This window comes from Populus alba, chromosome 14 (assembly GCF_005239225.2).
Source record: "Populus alba chromosome 14, ASM523922v2, whole genome shotgun sequence".
Taxonomy (NCBI): domain Eukaryota; kingdom Viridiplantae; phylum Streptophyta; class Magnoliopsida; order Malpighiales; family Salicaceae; genus Populus; species Populus alba.
Window position 1 is genome coordinate 10,166,359 of NC_133297.1, and position 22,341 is coordinate 10,188,699.

Below are 22,341 nucleotides of genomic sequence, written 5' to 3' on the forward strand. Positions count from 1 at the left end.
GCTCCTATCCTTTTCCATGTAAAGATTCGCACAATTTTAATGCAAGACAACCGAAAGCTGACAGAAGGGCAACGGAAAGAAGAAATTTGCATACAGAAGATGCTTGTCAAAAAGCGATTCACCCTTTAATTGAAGATCGCATGGAAAGATCACAAAACTACGTAAGGGCCGTACAAGAAGATGGTTTTTTGAAGATCCGCTACATTACCTTATCTTCTACTTGGACAAATAACACAGATATTCTCTGCATGAATCACCTGATTAGTGCTTATAAACGATGGAAGAGGCCTACTAAATATATTATATTATGATCAGCTAGCATCATCAAGTTAATTTATTTCCTTTTTCTTTTTTAACACCCCTGTCTTATCATAAAAGAAAAGAAAGTTTCTATATTATATTGAGGCAGCATATGTGTGGTCGGTCAGCACTTCAAAGTTTCAACAATTGCTGAGCTTTGACTTAAAAGCACAAGAAAATATGGGGCTAGCGATCTTTATAGTATCTTGGTTTACTTCACCTTAAATTAAGCAATATGGACTCAATATTGCGCTGATTACAGCACTAGCTAGCTAGGACTCTTAAAGCATATTTACTAGGGTGATATTCCTGAGAATTCGAGATTAAGATCTCTCATTGTGGAAGAATTCTATATATCACTTCTCCACCCTTCCTGAAAGCAATTAGAATCATAGTTCTGACACGTGCCCTTTCTTCTTTATCTACTTAGAATGTTGAAATTCTGTATATTTGATGAAAGGTTCCATGCGAAAACTACAGCTATAAGAAATGGCCACGTTCTGCTGTCTAGAAAGCTCCCCTGGGCAGGAATATAATAGCTCAGCCGGCTCATGATAAAACGAAGGGTCACTGATGTAGAGTTTTCTGGTTTATGGTATCTTCACCTTTTCAATACATTTTTTATTAATCAAATTAATTAGACTTTATCGACACGTGATTTTATGGCGAGTATTCTGGATTTTATGATGGTCACCTTCACTTTATATATATATATATATATATATATTATATATATATATAGACACGCACAATTTGTTGGAAGAAAATTAATGTGGCAAAAGTTTACGGACAATAATACTGTAAGCAAAACTAAAAATTAAAAAGAAGATTTGAGAGACACAATCTTATTAAGTGTTTTTATCTTGTGTATTTCTCTCTAAACTTATATGAATTGTGCTTCTTATTATCGATTGTAATATCATAAACTCAAATATTTTTTAAAATCTTGTAGGCAATATCAATAATATTTATTATTTAATAATTTGTCACGTGGTTTAAAAATACACATAAGTATTATCATAAAATCATTATCTATCATGGTACTTAATTTTCTTATAGAATTCTCGTTTACTGTTTATTACTGTACTTGATGTACAAGGTTAATCAAATAAGAGAGATATGGAGACGATCATTCAACACACCAGGATTTTGATCTGAATTTATGGATGGAGGCAAGATTGTTTGGTGAATTCGATAGAAATCGGGTGTATAGACTCTCCAACACTACGGTCGAGAACTTGTGGGTGGCCCGTAGTGTCTTAACCGTTGAGAGCTTCTAATCGATATCGATCACCCGTTCTCATGAGTTTGTGGCTTTGCAATAACATACGACTCATCCCACAAAAAAAATATAAGCAGCTCTCGGGCGAATTATGAACAACTCTGACAAATTATCATGGACATGAGATCACAAATAGGTGATATGTGTGAGCTTTCTTTTTTTCCATATGGTTCCTGGAACGACCAACCTCCTCCTCCTTCAGCACCACCATTTTTCTTGTTTAATTTTTATTTGTTCAAATAAAATTGTAATGAATATTTGAATTTAATATTATTCAAGTTTATTTTTACATATTTCAATTTTATACAATTTTATTATTTTTATTTTTTTAATTATTCTATACGATTTTATTTTTTAATAATCACGGTCAGAGTTACCGACGGACTCAATCTGTTGATATTTTTCAAAGAATTGAAAAACAATTATTATATATGCCACTATCACAGACGAAATTATGTCAATGGAATAATTTTGTCGGTATAATTTTAGCAGGTAATTTTTTTACGTGCATTTTCCATTTATAAAATTATCGATCTTTAATATTTCTTTTAACTGACAGAATTAATGATAAAAATAAAATGTTGTAGTGGGTTCACTCAATCTCTCACTTGCAATGCAACAGATATATACTAGTTTGTAATTACCTTGCAAGAACGACATGGAGGATCGATCATGGGAATATATGATCATGAGTTTCAATATGGAGGAATAGAATTTTGTTTTGGTGGATGGATATATATCTACAGGTAGAACCTAAAGCAGAATGCGAGGTGAGTTCCTCGCATGACAGAGACATGTACGAATTGCATTGGCTTAAGTTACCTAGGTTAGTGTTCGTACAAAGTACAGCACTTAGGATTCCATCTCTTTCTCATGGACCTAGCTAGCTAGCTAGCTCGAAAGCCAAGTTGAGAAATTTCAGACAGAAGTGGTTTAAGACAGCTTGATGCTTATCTTTTTTCAAGATCTACCGAAAGTTCTTAGAAACTTCATCGATAATATATACTCCACAATCTTTCTAGAGATAAAATTACAAGGTATGTATGGAATAGAATTCACAACACATGACAAGATCACTCATCTTTGCTCAAAACGATTCTCTAAATCTAAAATTTAAACGATCTCTGATCTTCATGGCAAGCTGAATGTCGTTCGTGTCATAAAATTCCCCTAGCTAGGTATGGTACGGTGATATAAATGGGCATCTTCGAGCCTTGGATAGCCGTTTTCTGTGGGCTCTCCACATATATTATTCCATGTTTGTTGTCTTTATGCATGATGTGAATGCTCACGGGATTTGGCAGGCTGCACATTTTGCACAAGTTGTAGGCCATATTTTGAAAGCCCTCCCCTGAATTTTTGTTCAAAAAAACAAACATCTTGTGAGGATATTTCAATGTTTCTTTCCATAATTTACTCCTTTTCCCCTTAGAAAGAAAATAATAAAAAAAAGGAGTTAGAATGATTTTTAAGAGTTTTTTCATCAATAAACCCTAACAGAAGAAATACTTTCAAAAAATCATATTGTTTATGATAAGAAAGAAAAATCCCTGATTTTTTTTTTATTCAAATGAGTATTTGTGTTTTTTGCTAAAGTTGAGTGAGGTTTATTCCAATTTGGCCCAAGTTATACCTGTCGGCATGAGGAATTAAAGCATACGTGGGCGCATTCTATCTGTAGCTAAATTAGTTTTAATTGGTAACTAGTTATCGGACCTGCTATATTTATTTAGTAAAGATCTTCAATTATTTTTATGTTTTTTTTTTCTTATTTTGATGAAACATGTCCCTTTTTTTTAATTAAAACATGATTTTTTAAAATAAAAAATTAAGGGAATTAAAATAAATATTCTTATGAATCATAAAAATTTAAATTAATGAGAAAAAAATGCGTTTGTTTAGTTAAAACTTGTTTTTCTTATTTTTTTTATTTTGACAACTTAAATATGTTTTGTCTTTATTAGGAACATGTTTTTTGAAACAAATATTTATCATAATCTAAAAAACAAGTTAAAAAAACTAAAAAAATCATGTCTCTTTGTATAAACTATGTGCTTGTATAAAAGAATGAAAGAGTAATTAATTTATAAAAACTATAATAATAAAAAATATATTTTTATTCTTATTGAGAATTCTTGTGCAATATTAAAAAAAAAAAGATAATAATTGTAAATATATAATTATCCGTATATTACCATTAAAAGCTCTAATCTTATTTAAAAAGAATGAAGTAATTAGATAATTTTTAAATATCATTTTATTTATTTAAAAAGAATTTTATTTTAAAATATATATAAAAAGTCAAGGGCCATGTTAATGAAGCTCATGTGAGTCTAGGTTTCAAAGGATGGCGTAATCATGCCTGGGTTTCCAAGGCCACATCTAGGTGCTTTACCTAAAAAGAAAAGCTTAAGTACATCCGGGCGTAGAAAGCTAGTCATGTGTGCTTGTTTTTTTTTCCTTCAAAAAACAGTATAAGCAGATAAAATGTTATGCATCAAAGTTTTTTTTTTTTTTTTTTAAATAAATAGAAGAAACAATATATTACTTGCTTGAACAAATTCCGATAATTTGTTTTGGTCAGCAAGACCTTTTTTACTTGGTGTAAGTAAAAAAATTAAAAAATTAATTAAATTGAGAAAAACAGAAAAAAATAATAATAGAAAAAATCAAACCATGAAAAAAAAATTAAAATTTTAAAAAAACCAATCGATTCGGTTCATTTTTAATTTTATAAACTTGAAATTGAAAAAATCGAACAGAACCAAAACCGAAAAAAACAAAAAAAATCGAGTCAAACCGAAAAAACCCAGTCAAAACCAAGCCCAACCGGTTTGAACCAGTTTTTTATCCTAAAAAGTCAAGTTAAACCGAAACTAGTCGGTTTAAATTGATTTTGTTTTTATTTTTAAAAATCAATTTATATACTTTTTTTAATAAAAATTAAATTAAATAAAAAAATAATTACCCCTACTTCCTATAATGTAGTACAGGACTAATTAAATCTAGTACGTTAAGTAGTGATGATTAAATCTTCTAATTTTTATTTTTTTTTTTTGTGTGTGTAAAAGGACTCGATTAGATGTGGAAATTGGCAAAACTTCTAAAATATTGAAAATGTGACAAGTCTTGTTCTTTACGTGATGATATCGCGTTGGGGGGAAGAAATCTCCTATGAATGTCCCATGCTCAAATATCGATGATTTATGTTCTCTTTAAGATCCGATGGTAGAAAAACTAGTCATAATTTATCTTTCCAAACAAAAAAAAAAGTGAGAAAAGACTATTGTACGACGTCCTTAGGCCCGAATCAGAGTGTGAGTCCATGTAAGCAGCCACCGGGCCCAAACCCAATGATGGAACCAATGTGCTATAAGACTCTAACCCAGCCAGACATTTATTTAATAATTGTATAGTGCCGAGCACGGTCCATATACCATGTGGGTGCTGCCCATCATCAGCCCACCCAGCCGTTTGACAAAAATGACCCCTTTTTTCTGAGTGGAGTGGAATGAATAGTGTAGGTGGTGCCTAGAGTTATGAGCAACATTTTAACCAAATCTAAGAGTTTTGGAGCTTAATTTAATTTTTGCTTGAGATGACTTTTATTTTTATTTTAATGATGCGAGTATGCCTTTAACTTGTCTTTGAATCAACAAGGTAACATTTGAGTTTAGAGGTTTTATAATAGATCCTGGAGATTAAAAGTGTCGAGCGGATACACATTTTTAATGAGTCATTTATAAGTTTATAGATATAATAATTGAAAACACGATTGAGATCCTATTTATTTTTATATTTAAAAAATATTTTTTAAAATTAATATTTTTTTAGTATTTAAAATAATATTAAAAATAATTTTTAAAAAAATAAAAAAATATTATTTGTAAATAAAAAATAATTTAAAAAACAATCACAATTACATTTCTAAACACATCCAAGCCTATCCTCCAGACGGGTCTTTTTCTTATCAAAAATTTTCCTTTTTCATTTTGATGGAAGATTTTCTGTTTTCTATTCAAGTATGTTTTCCTCTTTTTTTCACACTCAAACTTTCCTGCTACTAAAATATATTTACTATTGAAATATTACAGAGCATATTTTCTTTATTCCTTCCAAAGATTCTTCTCTCCTTACATTTACCAACCAGATGTCGATGAAATTTAGTGCCCTGTCTGTATACATTTCCTCAATCAGATCCAGCTACTAAAATAAAATAATTGGAGACAATGTTAAACAGCGCACATATATCGATGAAATTTCCCACCATTCCAAAATTCACACGATTGTCAACCTTGATGATGATGATGATGATGATGATGATGATGCAAACAATAATGAATTCTACACAACCCAAAGATTCAACTTAGAGCGGACAAATATCTTGTTCCTCATGAAGTGAAGATGCACAGGTGTAGTATTGCATGCCTATTGGGTCAAATTTGGAACAACAGAATTATAGTGCTCCCCAAGACCAAACGCATGCTTATGGTAAGACAACATAATGCTTGCATTAGATGAACCAGCACCACTGTCAGATTTGTACTCCTTTCCCATCTCCACATCAGGAAATGATCCTGAAAATATCTTGATATGCCTCCGGAGGCAGTGAGTTAGAGCCCCAAGCTCCAGCTGCCCTCCCCATGCTGTTGTAGACTCAACTTCTTTACAGTAATTCTCGAATCTATCTGAGATAGAATGATCAGAGTGTTCTTCGGTAATAGTATCTGACAGGAAAAAAGGGAGGAAATCTGGTGAGTTTTCCCTCATATAGGCAGCCACCAATTTTCGAAGCTCTTGGTAATCATATGGTGATGAACCTCCAGAAAGGAGTGCCAGCTGATCTTCAACAGCTCGGTAGAGGCAGTGCCCATCTGGCTTTATTTCATTTATAGTCAACCCGTGGGGTTCAAGCTTTTTTTCCAATTTCTCATCTTCAATCATTCGATCACTTACAAGGTTGCTCTGCTCTTCTTGTATTCTCTGTTCTCTTTCTGCTTCTTGCTGAGCTCTTTTCCCCCGTCTCTTTGCGCTCTTGCTGGGCTTTGAATGCTCAGGCTGGTTGGTAACAGAAACCCCTGCTACAGCCTTCACCAAGTTGTCAAGATTGCTACTCTCATTTCCAATAGTACTGTTGTAACCTAAAGAAGCAAGTTCTTTAGCATGTTTTTCTTTTAGCTTTGCAGATAGTTGAGAGACCTCTTCCTCGACCAACTTTTTCTTAGCTTTCTGTTCCGCCTTGCTACCTTTTGCAGCTGCCTTTTTCATTTCAATTTCTTTGTTCTGCAGCTGTGTTATCTCCTTTCTGGTCACATAAAAAATTTTAGACACAAACACCAATTAACAATTCGCCCAAGAGTTTAGGGGCAGAAGAGATTACCAATATTATATGAAAGTGAAAAAAACGTTATTCAAGTTATAATCAAATATAATGTTAAATGTAAAACTAAGGTAAGCAACAGGTAGACTTTCAGTGCAAGTCATTTACAAACTACAGTTCTTTTTTGTCTTAATTTTTTTAATCTATGCATCTCAGTTCCATAGCAGTGACAATAGCTACTCCTCGAAACAAATGAAACATAAGGTCACCACCATCATAGCAATAATGGTTATTTCCTCATACCCTACCCACAAAAACTGGTACGTCAGAAAGCTATGTGATAACTGAGTTTTCACGCAATAGCAAAAATCCCCGCTACATCTAAAAATAGTAAAGAAAACACTGAACCCAAATCATAAATAAATGGAACATCAGTAATAAATCGATGATGCAGACTATAGAACAATATACCTGTGCCGAGAAAGCATTTCATCACGGGATTCCTCATTCTTTTGAGACACATTGGACCGAATTGCCTCAGTTGGTTGATCCTGTATTTCTTGAGCATCCGACATTTGGACTACACTGTGATAAGAAAAAAATGATAATTCATAACCTAGGATGTAGTTGAACCAGACTGTCCGAACAAATAACTACAAAGATTAAAACCAGAACCTAATTTCCTAACCCCGATCATAATATAACGTCTACAAGACTGAAATATGGATTCTCCATGGAAAACCCAACTGGTCGATTAAGCTAATTACATAAATCCCATACTCAAAACAATATTTTTCGAAATAGCAAATATTCAACAGATAAAATTCACAGAACCCATGAATGAAAACTTCTTCGAGTTTAGATTAAACAGAGAAGAAGAAGTCTAACCTTTAAGAAAATCGAAGAAAAAGTAAAGGAGGTGGGTTTCCGGCGGCAGAACTCGCTGACAGCGATACTAGGAAAGGCGGCTGTTACAGCTTCGCAGGTCCTGGGATCCCCCGGGGTCGATAAAAAAATGGTTCTTTTATTTTGTGTGTGATATAAATAGAAAGGGCAGAGGGAGAGTGGCGGCCCAAAACAGAAGGAGAAGGAAGGAAGGAAGGAAGGAAGGCCCTTCTTTTACACTAGGGTTTTAGAGTTTTTATTATAATAGGGTGCATCTGGTATCTGTACTTGTTTTATTTTCTTAATTCAGTCCCTGTACGTTTTCTTATATATTTCTTATTGTGACAAACTGGTGGCTGGAGATATTCTTCTCTTTGCACGATGACTGATCTAAAACTTTAAAGGAGAAAAACTATTATTCTTAATGCAGAGGAGGCTACGAGTAAAACAAACATCTTTCAATATATATATATATATAGATCGATTCTGGATAATGTTGACAATGATTTCGGCTGATTTTCTTTCCTTTCTTAGCACAATTTGATCGCTAAAACGTGGCAATTTGGAAGCTGAACTCCTCATGAAGGTGAGCAAGGATGTTGCTGGGCCAGAATTATGAACAAAAAGACCGTTGCCATCTCCTTCAAATTGGGATGTGAAGTTTGCTCAAGGCTTGGTCCTCAAGCAACAAAGATTTGTTTTGGGCTCTTTTGAACTGGGCTTTGTGAAACATGCCCTTCATGTCCATGCACTCACGAGTTTGCCTTAAAACGCTTCTTGTCATTCTGATTTGCAAGGGAACACGAAGGAATTTAAGAGAAAATGTGACCAGGAAAAAAAAGAAGAGTGATTATCCTTTATAGGATTTAATTATAACTTAATCTGTTAACTACCATTTACAATTCTCAATTTAGCAGTTTTTTTTCTTCCTAAAAGTAGTGACTGAATCAAATTTAACAGGCCCAAAACACCATTTAAAGGTCCAAAAAACACTCCCCCGTGCGGAATGGATCTGACTAGTACCTGAGCCCAATAAAAATGGGCCAAGGTTGGTGTTTAGGCCCAACTGCCCTTAGGTTCAGGCCACAACAAAGAATGGACCTAGGTGTTGCCTAGGCCCGTATATAATTGGGTCCAGGCCTAGCGTGTGGACCTAATTAATTTTGGGTATTGGGCGTACGCCTAACACTCATATTGGGTACACATCCTAGCGCATTAGACATTGGAAACACATAGAGCATCTTGCTTGGTATGTACCCTTATGGGCTCGAGCATGCGCCCCAAGTCTAAATTGTCCAAACCTAATAGTCCTTTGAAATTTTTTTAAGACAACACGTGGGCTCTCAATAATAAGTGATTTGAATTAACTTTTTAGTGACTAATTTCTTTGTGTAATTATTATTTCTTCATCAACAATGTTTTGATTTAGACATTATAACATGAAGTGTGTCTACTTTGTTAAATCTTGTTTGTTTTTAACGCTATAGTCATTGATTCTTTGAATAAGACTTTAAAATCTTTTGAAATATTATTCTACCTTGCATAAGAATTTACAATCAATACTATTTGAGAACATGTGCAACATTTCTCTAATTCACCTAAGGTAATAAATCCTATTTTGATCACTTACATACTTTCATGCAGTTCATATTATACCCAATATCTATTTATTTGTTACCCTTGATTATGATAATGTGTAGTCAGGATTAAAGCATAAGATTTTCTATATAAGATAACATAGTGATCTCAAGTTTAAGAATCACTTACCCAATCATCATGTGAGCCTTTCCATAAATATAAGTGATCTTTTTATATGGAGTTCTCATACAAGTCAGTTCAATATGCATGTCATCTAACAAACATCTACATATTAGTTCTAGGTGTTTTTTATACCCCAACTTATAAGAATAATCGCTTCTTTTCATAAAGAAAAGAACATGATATATATCAGTCTCAACAACTCTAATTAATGTTCAATCTTAATAGAATATTGATCGAGAACATTTAGAAATAATGTTTTGATGTAATATATAGGAATCCTATAATTATAATGACTTTATAATTTTCTTTGCAAAGCATTTTTGTCCCAAGAACTTTATCTATACTCTAGATTCATTAATAAGATATTAGATTCATTAATCAAGTATTTGATGAATATTAAAAATAAATAAAGCCTTTATTAATACACATACACACATGAACAACGTCAATGACACGTGTAACCAACCGATTAGCTACATTGCATATATATACAATTACAATTAGCTCAATTGTTAGTAGTATTTTGATTATGGTTTAATTAGAGCCACCAAGAGCTAAACTCGATAATGTCAAATTTTTTCAATCCCAAGAGAGTTAATAAAGATAATAGACCTATGTCATAAATCACACATGTGTGTAGCCTGAAACAACAAGGAATAACGCAACCCGTCATTCTTTGATTAGGAGATTGAGCACATTCGAGTCAATTTTATCAGACTTTTATTTGGTTTTATTATTGGATTTAATTTTATTTTATTTTAAACTTCATCTTATTTTAGTGGGTTGTTAGCCCAATTGTTAGTAATGTTTTGATTATGGTTTGAATTAGAGCCACCAAGAGCTACATTTGATAGGGATGAGTTTTTTCAATCCCAAGAGAGTTGATAAAGATAATAGACCCTCGTCATAGATCACACACATGCATAGTTTGAAACAACAGTAAATAGCTTAACCCGTCAATTTTTAATTAGGAGATTGATCACATTCAAGTTTATTTTATAAGACTTCTATTTGGTTTTATTATTTGATTTAGTTTTATTTTATTTTAGATTTCATCTTATTTTAGTATATTGTTAGTCCAATTGTTAGGTATGTTTTGATTATGGTTTTCTTTAGATTGTTTAAGTGTATATTTCTATGAGATTGACACCTTTTGATGGTTTATTAAGGAAATTGTAGACATACCTTAATTTCTCCTCTCTTTTATTTTGCTTCTTCTTCTTCCTCAATTGATTGTTGTCCCGCATCACATCAACATTGATATATACCACAAAGGACTGGAAAAGAAGAGATCACAAGTGGGTGGATGGGACACAGCATATTGGATACGATCGCGTATGACGCATGTACATGTTCACCATACGCATAAAAAGCTACTGAAATTGGCCGGCATAGGCATGCATGCAGGACAGGGAATTATGCATATTCTTAAGAATTTGATATATAGAAATATTCTTGCATGTTTATGATCACGAAGAATAAGCAAGAAGAAGCACTTGTACACAAAGATTTGATTTGTGATAGCTAGCAAAGGCCAAGTAGCTATAGCTAGTGTTGTCAACTATTTTTTCAATTATCTTTACATGGCCTTTTCCATCTTTGTAAGGGCAGATTTTGTCCACCTGTTAGTTCGACAGGGAAGTACCGAATGTAAATTTTCAGTTAATGAAAAGAAAAGATTTTCTCCATCTTTGTAAACTTTTATAGTTAATGAAAAGAAAAGGAAAGTTTTTTTTTTTTTTGAAGAGGATATGCACACAGAGGTCAAAAGAGAAAGGCAAGAACGTATATATCCATTGCCAATTTTTTTTTTTTTTAATTTCATCATAATAATAAGCTAACAAGATCTATTCGAGTTTTGAATGTAAAGGCACAACTTAGTGGCATTCTCCTCTTCAAACAAGTGTAAATGTATGCAGTTCTATTCTCCTGTGTTCCTTTTCTTTTGCAAGTAGAACTAGGTTTTTCTTTTCCTTCCTCCTGTTTCTAGAATTTAGCATACCATTAATACGGTGAGGGGACCAATTCAAGAAAGTGAGAATGGATTGGATAAACTCTATCTTCCTCCACATCAGCCAGCGCCCAGCAGATGCTATGCTACAATGACAAGTGACCAAAATGTGTCAGGCAATCACAAGAAACAAGTTTAACTTGATCCAGCTTTAAGAACTACGTCGTGTATTGCCTATGCATTCGTATACATTCATCCGGAATTTTTCGATAATCTTAACTCATAGGCGAGGCAAGACATCTGTGTAGAGATTAAGACATCTGTGACCCAGACCTTCCATGTCTTTGACATTCCACATATATACCAGCCACAATTGAAAGGGCATTGAGATTCTTCATGGTGGTGCGATATGAAAAAAGGTATTCTTGTCCATCCTTCAAGAAAGAATACTTATCAATATTATCAGTAATTAACTTGGAATTCTATATTTCAGATGCTACCAACGGGGGGCCGAAAGTATGTTCTGATAATTGTTAAATGTATTGTTTTTATTCCAACACTGTTTATCTGTACGGAAAATCTATCCTGGAGATTTGAATTATAGTTATAGATGACTGGTACAAGTTGTTTATAGCACAAAGGGGTCGCTATCAAATAAATCATGCATAATTTGCAATATTTTTCTTATCCAAACAAATATCAGAAGGATCTTTCTCTTTTTATCCTATATTTTGTTTTTCCTTTATGGATTAAACAATGCTATCCACCACCCCTCAACTGCCCTTATAAATAAGGCCCGATGAATCTCAAAGTCCACCAAAGCAATTCCTCAGTAACTAGCAGCTACAAGCTTCCTGCACTCAGCTTGCTTCCCTGCAGGTTTTTTTCCTTTCTTGATTGACTTTGTGTTTCTTCCAAGCTAATTCTAGTTGCACTTAGCTAGCTGTGAATAGCAAGAGAATTGTTTCTTTTCTTAGCAACACCAGGAAAAGGTCTTAGAAATGGATAAGGTTAGAGATTTGGCATCTAGGAACGCTGCAGTGATCTTCACCAAGAGCTCATGCTGCATGTGCCACAGCATTAAGACACTTTTTTATGAACTAGGTGCGAGCCCCGCAATCCATGAGATTGACCGTGAAGCCAATGGTAAGGAAATGGAGTGGGCTTTACGTGGGCTAGGGTGCAACCCCACCGTCCCAGCTGTCTTCATAGGTGGAAAATGGGTAGGATCAGCCAAAGATGTGCTATCCCTGCACCTGGATGGATCTTTGAAACAAATGCTCATGGAAGCCAAGGCAATCTGGTTCTAGCTACAGTACCTCTCAAATAAGCTACATAGTACTTTAGTTTAATGCTGTATGACATGGAAATAGCTCTTATGCTATGTTGAAAACAATGTTGTATTTAAGGGCTTTGCTTTTTCTTGAGTTCCCTGACTACATTGTACGAAAAAATGTAATATTATGATAAAAAATCCTGAAGATCAGTTTTCAGGGGGTGTTTAAGATTTCAATGGTGCTTTCATTTCTGTCCATAATCGGAAACCTACCTGAGAACTTTGATCATATTTTTACTCTGTTGGATTGATGCCTATCTTATAAAAAAATGGAGATCAGGCAAGCATTTACTAAAGTCACCTATCCTGAACAATTAGAATTCTCACTTCAGAATATCTGGCAGAACTGCCACTTGCAAGCTAAATTACAATATTGGATAAAGTTCGTTTCCATAGAAGAAATTTTCGGACAGAAATATATCCGCTTGGTAAAATTGCAATTCTTGGCAGAGCTTCCTCTGCACAACTGTCAAACTGATAGGAAATATTTGTGGATAACTTATGGTGCCTTTTCCTTGAAATCATTTTAAGATATATTTTAACCTTAAACATGGTTATTTTTACCCCTAAATTTTGGAATTGAGACCTTTTAATCACTTCTACATGGATACCTTTGCCAAGGGAATGACAAAAAGGTGATGCTGGAACTTCTATGCGTCCCATAATGTATTCCTCCATATCCAGAAAGCAAAAACTTTTTCCGATGTGACTTTTATGCATAAACTAAGAATATAACATCCATGCATATGGTTTCCTAGATGTGCATATCTACATATGTGATGAGCATCAAAATCTAAGATGCTTACAAGGTTAATGTATTATATAATTGGTTAATATTTTAGTTCAAGTAATCTGATCCATTTTTCTTAGCTAAGGTGTCTGACAACTTGAGATGAAAAGTGCAGGTGGTTGGTGGTTGGTAGCTGGTTGTTCCAAGTAAGCCAAGGTGGTTGATAATGGGTATATGCAAAAGGTCTATTTTGATGGATACGTGGACTTTCCGATGCTTAACTTAGTAACTTTAAGGAGAGAGAAAATATAAAGATATGTTAGAGTGATAGACTCTAAAAATATGTGTCGCACCCTCGCGGAGGAGAGGAGACCCTCGATTGATTTTGGTTTTTTTTTATTGAATAAAGGAGTCACCACTTAGTATTTTAGTTACTAGGAACCCTAACTGGTCTTTTAGATATTACAAGGCAAATGACTAGTTGCGTAAATGGAAGGTATTAGCACCCTTAGTACGCCCTACCTAAGGTAAGTTGTTTGGTGTTTGATTTGCTTTATAAATGCTATGGTGTTGGTGTTTTCTAATCTCATCAGTTTTCCTAAGTTTGATTAAAATTAAATTTATTAAGATAGAAATCCAAGGAGATTCCATGTGCTTTAAAAGCTTATTTTTCCCTTAGTATTTCAAGAGTTTGCGACTCGTAAATTACAAGGAGGAAGGACAAAAATTTAAAAATCTAGGGCGCTTTAAAAGCCTATTTTTGCTACTAGAGATTTATAGTTAGGAAATGTATGTCAAAAATACATTATTTTTATTTCAAAAATAAACTAATATTTATATTGAGGATTATGCATCTTGATGTGATTTGAGTGATAAGTATGGGGGGTTATTAGGAGGGACATGCCTTGGAGGTGGAGCCAAGGTGTTTACTTTGACTACACTAGTAACTTTGAATGGGTGATCCTATTTTGATTCAAATGAGTTATAAATCCTCATGATACATTACATGCCCATGGGTTGATCCCTCATAGTTCTTTCTCGAGTTTTCATTTCTACTACAAAAATGATTTTGCTTGGAAGGTCCCTTGTGCTGGTTGTCTTTATAAGAAAAAAATAATAATTGAGGCTTATGTCATAGCAAATCGGCATCTTCTACCCATATATGGTTTTCCATTACTTGAGCAAGCTTTTGTCTAATAAGACATAAAGTTTTCTCCGGATGACATGTTATCTTAACTCTTTTATCAAGGCCTTTAAAGTTACTAGCTCAAGCAATTCTTCCACCTTGAACATCTCCTTATCGAACCTTTTCAAATATATCCAAGTAGACTCTATCTCTTGTTGGGTAATGCTAAATAGCTCCATATAGTTTTTCTTGGCATGAATGTTAGTGTTGAAGTATGTCACTAGCTTAATGCAGAGGTCACAAAACCATTCGATGAAGCTTAGCTCCAAACTATTATACCAAACATGAACATATCCCCAGAAGGTTGTGGGGAGAATTTTTCACTTAAGTCATTATCCTGAAAGACCAACTCTAAGTTACCACGTAAATTTTGTACATACTCTCTTGGGTCGGTCATGCCATTATAGCTGTTCAAACTTATTTTTATGGAAATGTAGTCCTTATGGAATTGAGTGTTCAAAACTTGTTTAGATAAAGGAGAACCTCTCCAATGATCAGGTTCATAGTTATTTTTCTAAGTATGCTCAAGTATAGACCTTTTTTTAGTCCTTTGTCTGTTAGGCTCTTAGGAGCTTAGGGAGTTTAGCATGGAATGACTATTACAACAACTAGTTTCCATCTCATAGTAACTAGAGAGAGGACATTCAAAGTACCGGCTTTGTATATGGGTATCATAGTGAGGCAAGTGACCCCTTGATGGGCTGTAATAATTATCATTTTATTTAGTCTTCTTTAGGAAATATAATTGTTTACAGGTGACTCGTACAATTGGTGGTCGTGGCATTTAGGTGTTATATGTTACTAAGGGTGTTAAGATTTGTTGAGGTGACAAAGTCTAATTTTGGCTTTTAATTGCCAACACGATCTGAGTGAGGAGTTGCACCTGACTAGTGAGTTTTTGAATGTCTAGCTAGGTAGAAGTGTTCATGATGATGGGTAAAGTTGTCATGCGTCCTGACACAAGTGTATCTTATTTATATGTCAGAGAATGGCCTAGAAATGTCACATACAAGTTTTAGAAACTAATGGGTTTTTTTTTTTATTAGTTTCTCATAAATGGCGCCAATTGATAAATCTTAAAATTCAAGATGCTTATGAAAAAGGCTAATATAGTAGATAATTGGTTAATCTCTTAGTTCAAGTAATTTGATTCATTCTTACTAACCAATGTGTCTGGCTACTTAATATGAAAAGCCTAGATGATTGGTAATTGGTAGCTAGTGGTGTTAGGTAAGTCAAGGTAGCTGGTGGCTAGTACCTATAAAAGGTCTCATTTGATGGATATGGGAACTCTTTGATGCTTAAGCCAATAACATAATGGAGAGAGAAAGTAAAAATATATTTTATAGAGATAGACTCTGAAAATATATATGTTGAAAATGTTAAGAATGAAGAGATTGTGAACCTTGAGCTTGAAGGATTCATAGTGTATTTATAGCTTATGAGTCTTATCCTTTTATGGAAAGGAGAGGCTAAAGAGTGCTTTCACCCTTGTTATATTTTAAGTTATATTATACTCAAAATAATATGTATTGAATCAATATAAAATAATGAGGTACCTCTATAAGGTCTTGAAAAATTTTCAAATGAGTGTTAGGCTTGGGCAAGTTGCTTGAGCCCATTAAAAGTAAGAAAAAAAATTCAAACACACTTCTTAGAGGGAGCCTATGAAGTTAGGCTCCTTCTTTAGAACAAGTCCATGGAGTCGGGCTCCTCCTTTAAGACAAGACTTTTAAGTGAGGTTCCTCCTTTATGGAGAGACCATGGAGTCGAGCTCCCCTTACAGGGAGCCTATAAAGTCGGTGTGCCCAAGTACATTGAATAAGACCTCCTTTTCTTTTTCTTTTCTCTTTTTTAGGGGGGTAAATTTGGGTTTATTAATATGTCCATAAGTGTTATGCATACATATTCATATGTTATATACTAATATTGTATATGATGATGAACAAATATACTTAAGGAACTACGTATAATTGTACTTGAAAATTTGAATACTAGCATATGTGTTGTGTGGGTACAATATGATGCTGGCTTTCCCAAATATCATACATATTGTGGAAACTATATAAAAATAAAATAAAATTAGAGTCCCTAAGATTCTGTTAGACAGATCTAGAGTTGTTTAGGGATTTATTACCTGAAGATTTAATCTTTTTTTATTTTGAATAATTCTTTAAAGACTAGGTTGTTGCAAACCATAGGTCGTCCAATTGTCTATCATCCAGCGGTAATTCATACGAATCGCTAGTAAGAAATCTTTTAAATTCCTATTTAGAAAAGAAGATTGTTATGCCTAGAGTGCTAGCTTTAATTTTGTGTTTACATAATTTTTCTATCTAACAAGCAACCTCTATAAAATAAGAGGCATATCTTACTATTTATAGAAAAATTTAAAAAATATTATAAATTGGCAAAATATCAATTTACCCCCTGAATAATATTCATATATTAATTCAAGATAATTTTAGAATTAATTCAATTAAGTCGCTACTTTATTTTTCTAGGTCTAAAAATATAATCTCTATATTAATTATATTATAATCCTTAATTTTTAAAATATATTTTAATGAAGTTATACTTAATTAAATCATCTCAACTTAATTTATAACTAATGATTTTTAATGTGTATGACCCATCAGATTCCTAATATGTTAACTCAAATATAAATTATAATTTTAATTAAATAAAATTAAATAATTTAATTTATTATCAATAAGAGAAAACTCATGATGAAGTCAATGGTCAACATTAGCAAAGTATTTTTTAAAGCATCGAGAAATTTTTTCAGTGTCAGCAAATTGTTTCTTATTGTAAGCCAAAACCATTATGAAGTGCTGCAAAAGCAAAACACATGCTAATGTTATAAAAAAAAAATTGGCATAAAATTTCTTGGAAAAACAAAAAGTTCAAATGATATTTAATCAAATAACATAAAAAAAATATAGCAACTTAATAAAGTTTAAGAAAAGAGAATCATGAATTAGCAAATAAATAATTTTTTAAAAAAAATAATCATGAAGATTTGTAAAAAAGACACTTGATAATATATATATATATAAAAGTTATGATGTCATTAAATAAAATGGAATTTCAATGGTACCCAATAAAAAGAATCTCAAATTACTTTTTAGTCAATGAAATAAAGTGTAAAATGTAGGGAAACATAAAGAAAAAAAATAAAAAAATGTCAGGAGTGTGCATGGGCCTATGCGCCTCACCCTTTCAAAAAAGTTTGACTCCCACACCTGGCCTCTTTAATTTTTATTTTTTTATATTAAAAGGATGGTGACTTTTAAAAAAAATAGCACAAATAATGCGTTGTCTGTTAAACCATTTTTTGAGAAGAAGAGTGTCATTAGAAAGTTGGACCATGTATTTTTTTACCAAAAATCTTGATTTTCAACACATTATTTTTGCTCAAAACACTTAGAAAATAGTACATACACCTTGATAAACTCATCTATGGCCTCAAATAAGCCAGAAAACAGAAATAAAAAATCTTTTCAAGCCCAGATCTATCATCTCATGCGACGGGAAGAACAACGGATAGGAGAAACTTCCCTCATATAAAAAAAACTCGTTAACACCAGAACCAACCTTTTTCATTGTTAAAATTGATATCAATTTAATTTATTATCAATTAAATAATTGATTAATTTATATTTGAAAATCAGGTGCATCATCTAACAACGTGTTATGATCCCCTATATATTATAAAAGTCATTAATGATTTGACTTAATCTTTCAGTGACCGGTTTCTAAGTGTAATTAATATCATTTCATCAATAATATTCTGATATAATATTAAATCATAGAGTGTGTCTATCATGTTAAATCATGTTTATTCTTTACATAATAGTCATTGATCGCTTGAATAAGATTTGAAACTCTTTTCAATTTCAAATCTCATTTCACTTTGACCAAGGATTTCTCAGTCAATATTATTTGAGAACAGATAGAACATTTTTTTATAATTCACTTAGGGTGATGAATCCTCTATTACTCACTTAAGTACCTTCATATAGTTCATGATACACCCAATGTTTGCTCTTTAATTACCTCGATTAAGATAATATGTAATAGGATCAATGCATAATATTCTCTCTATAAAATAACTTAGTGATCTCAAGTCTAATAATCACTTACACAACTATCACATGAGCATTTTCTTATACATAGGTGATCTCTCCATATGGTATTAATTCTCATGCGAGTCAGTTCAGTGTACATGTCTTATGATAAACACTTACATATTAATTCTGAGTATCCCTTATACCTCAGCTTATGAGAGCATTAGCTTCTTTTCATAATGAAAAGAACATAATATGTATCAGTCTTTACTACTCTAATGAATATTAAGTATTTTAGAGATGATCAACTATGAATATTTTAGGAACAATGCTTTAATGCGATAAGAATCTCATAATTATAACAACTTTATAATTTCTTTTACTAAGTATTTTTTATCTCATGGATTTCATCTTTATTCTAGATTTATTAATTTAATGTTATATGAATATTAAAGATAAGTTAAGCTTTTAATAATAATAAATATATATTTACATAAATATAATAATATCACATGTAACTAATTGACTAGCTACAAGTCACATTAAAGCTCGTACACCAAGTAAGATATAACTATAGTTGTCATTGCGATGGAAATCAGAGTTTTGCTCAAGACTGATGACTTATCCTTTGCAGAAATCTTATTCAGGGAGAACAATCAATAAATATTACCCCCGTTTTGATCAAAAGAGCTGCATTTCTGGTGTGCACGTGCGGACTTAATTGACATGCTCATCCACACATGCAAGAGCTAGCACAGGTAGGATTGCAGCAGTGCTATATAGAATAGAGCCTCGTATGGTCGTGGGCTCGAAAGAATCATGCAAGTTGGTGGGCGCAGCACAAGGAATCGCAGCCACCGAAAGCCATCTCATCCCCAATCTTTCAGCAAAAGGATTCAAAGAAGGTGATTGTGAGGAATCTGGTAAATTGACTAGCTTCATAATGTTTTTCTACTTGGGTTGTCTTCACAGGGAGTATAATTGTGTCCACAAAATCTGCAAAAGCTGAACAAATGGTCGCTAGCATGAGCACGTCTGTTATGAATATTCGACTGTATGAATCCCACAGTATGATCACAGCTTTGATCCTTCCATCTTAGTAAAGACGAAGCAGTAGTAGTCCTGATCATATCAGATGGTTATGATAATTGTTGTTTAAACAGTGAATCTCGTCAGTAGATGAAGCAGTAACAGTCCTCATATCAGATGGTTATGATAATTGTTGTTTAAACAGTGAATCTCGTCAGTACTTGAACAATAGCGGTGCAGCAAATTTTTGTTGTCAACTTGCTCAGTCTCCAAAAGCGACTTGCACCCATTAGGGCATCTAAGTAAAGCTGCTCCACTTTTGAATGTTCTTGTTCAAACAAAAGGACTCTCCTAATCTGTCCCTATATATAGTCTAGCGTGAGAGCATAAGTTCAAGCAACTTTCTGCTTTAAAACGCCTTTTCTCTCTTGCCTGCCCCCGCCCTAACATCACCGCTGCATCCAATTCTAGTTGAATTTGATCTGGTGGTCTTCAGGATCTGAATAAACTCTAGAGAAAGCCAAGGACTTCTTCACGTAGTAAGAAGGCTTAATCAGGAGTGACCACATGGATAAGGTTGTGAGATTGGCCTCTGAGCAGGGGGTAGTGATATTCATCAAGAGCACATGTTGCTTGTGCTATGCAGTCAGAATCCTGTTCCAAGAAATTGGGGTGGACCCTCTGGTTCATGAGGTTGACCTAGACCCCGAAGGCAGGGAAATGGAAAGGGCTCTCACAAGGATGGGGTGTACCGCCCCTTTACCGGCTGTATTCGTTGGTGGAAAGCTGCTGGGATCCACCAATGAAGTCATGTCCCTCCACCTCAGTGGCTCGCTCAATCAAATGCTCAAACCCTACCAGTCTCAAACTTAATTTAATTACTGCTTCAGTATCAAGTTGGAAGAATAAAAATTGGCTTGATTTAGTAGTACAGCTAGTGCGCTGTATGCTTAGTAGTCTATGTAGACGTTGTTTGTGTTAAGTGCTTCATAGCTATGATTAGCTTGTGTGTAATATGTTCCCTTATGTCAATGGATTTAGCTTTGTGTAATCGTTGCTCTATTTGATCAATGCAGAATTCCAGCATCGCACAATCTCTGAATATTTGATCATAACCCTTTAATTTCTCTCGCATTTGAAGATAAGAAAAACAACTTTAAATCAGATCCAGAAAAGCATATTCCATAAAATCATTCAGATCATCATATATGCCTTTCATATTATAAATTCTCAGAGGAAAACAAATTAAATTAAAATGAAGCGCCTCCTCAAATCTACAATCCTGCAATCTTGAGCACCATTAACCTTTTCATCAACCATATATACATTTGCATCATCATGTAAATGCTCCAAGGGCATCCATTCAAATATCAGAATCGGAGGAAATTAAAAACAGCAGAAATATATAACTGCGCATAAATAACTTTTTGAATTTCTTTTCTATGATTTTTGGTTGTGGGTAGGGCATCAATGGAGTACTGGAGGTGAGGGAGAGAGTTGAAGCTAGTCAAGCTAGACATCTCCAACTTTTAAACTGCCTGTTGCTTTCCTCCACAGGCAAAAAGTCTAACAAGGAAAATTCTTTCTTGTTTGTGCTGCCATCGATATTCTTCGGCTTTATCTTAGATAAAGAAAGGTATTACATTCCTTGCCTTTAGATCTTTTTTCAGCGGTGATGGCATATATCCCTTTGTCTTGAAGAAAAATGGAAGAAAGATTAGAGTTTATTCCATGACACAGGCGCGCTACACATCGCATCATTCTTATTTAATTCTCTCATTGTCAAAAACCCTTCTCCGGTCCCAGCTAATTTGGTCAGAGATGGAAAATATTATGCCGAGAACCATGTCTTCATCTTTATTCCGGTCAGATTTTACTACAGTTTTTCGAAGAAGTCATTTTCTCTTCCTCCATTTATATGCTGCCACAACTTAACTGCAAATGAAATTACATTTCCAAAAGAGTATGAATCAATCTGAGTTTCGGTAGAACCTCGCTTTTCTTACCACTAATTATATGGTGCTACATCAGCCAAAATAGGAGAGATTAAATTCTATCTTTATCAGGATAGTAAAACATCTATCTCAAATCTAATAATTTAAATTTTTTGGTGAGGTTTCAAGATATAATTTATATTATCATCTAACAAACTCTTTCAAGTAAAAGCTCTTTGAGCTTGAAACTTGCACAAGTTCACGTTATCTTATACTTAATTTTTATTAAATAAATAGGGATTGTGAGATTCGAACTCGTGACCACATGGTCATCAAGACTTTGATACCATATCAAAAAACCATCTCAACCCAAAAATTTAAGTTGTTAGGTGAGGTCCCAAGATATGATTTATATTATTTTCTAACACACCCCTCAAGTAAAAGCTCTTTGGACTTGAAATTTATACCTTGTACTTATTTTTTATCAAATAAATAGAGATATAGTGAGATTCAAACTCGTGATCGCTTGGTCATCAAGACTCTAATACCATGTTAAA

At 33.4% G+C, this 22,341-nt stretch overlaps 3 protein-coding genes across 3 annotated transcripts; 2 read left to right on the plus strand and 1 right to left on the minus strand.

Moving 5' to 3' along the window:
• Window positions 1-5,647: 5,647 nt before the first annotated feature.
• On the minus strand, window positions 5,648-7,994 carry LOC118041438 (OVARIAN TUMOR DOMAIN-containing deubiquitinating enzyme 5). Its single transcript, XM_035048777.2, has 3 exons — window positions 7,791-7,994; window positions 7,374-7,487; window positions 5,648-6,887 (listed from the first exon to the last, which is right to left on the minus strand). Exons 2-3 carry the CDS (start codon window positions 7,475-7,477, stop codon window positions 6,011-6,013), a joined length of 981 nt encoding a protein of 326 aa, XP_034904668.1. The 5' UTR covers window positions 7,478-7,487; window positions 7,791-7,994; the 3' UTR covers window positions 5,648-6,010.
• Window positions 7,995-12,237: 4,243 nt separating this feature from the next.
• On the plus strand, window positions 12,238-13,012 carry LOC118041437 (glutaredoxin-C11). The gene is made up of 2 exons (XM_035048776.2): window positions 12,238-12,378; window positions 12,477-13,012. Exon 2 carries the CDS (start codon window positions 12,501-12,503, stop codon window positions 12,807-12,809), a length of 309 nt encoding a protein of 102 aa, XP_034904667.1. The 5' UTR covers window positions 12,238-12,378; window positions 12,477-12,500; the 3' UTR covers window positions 12,810-13,012.
• Window positions 13,013-20,231: 7,219 nt separating this feature from the next.
• On the plus strand, window positions 20,232-20,901 carry LOC118041436 (monothiol glutaredoxin-S9). The gene has a single exon (XM_035048774.2). The coding sequence runs from the start codon at window positions 20,418-20,420 to the stop codon at window positions 20,721-20,723; it is 306 nt and encodes a 101-aa protein (XP_034904665.1). The 5' UTR covers window positions 20,232-20,417; the 3' UTR covers window positions 20,724-20,901.
• The last annotated feature ends 1,440 nt before the right edge of the window (window positions 20,902-22,341 follow it).

Excerpts from the sequence above, each read along its gene's own strand:
- LOC118041438 (XM_035048777.2), bottom strand. The coding sequence starts at position 7,477 with ATGTCGGATGCTCAAGAAATACAGGATCAACCAACTGAGGCAATTCGG. Across the intron at positions 6,888-7,373 it reads GAAATGCTTTCTCGGCACAG|AAAGGAGATAACACAGCTGC; the intron begins GTATATTGTTCT and ends TTATGTGACCAG.
- LOC118041437 (XM_035048776.2), top strand. The coding sequence starts at position 12,501 with ATGGATAAGGTTAGAGATTTGGCATCTAGGAACGCTGCAGTGATCTTC.
- LOC118041436 (XM_035048774.2), top strand. The coding sequence starts at position 20,418 with ATGGATAAGGTTGTGAGATTGGCCTCTGAGCAGGGGGTAGTGATATTC.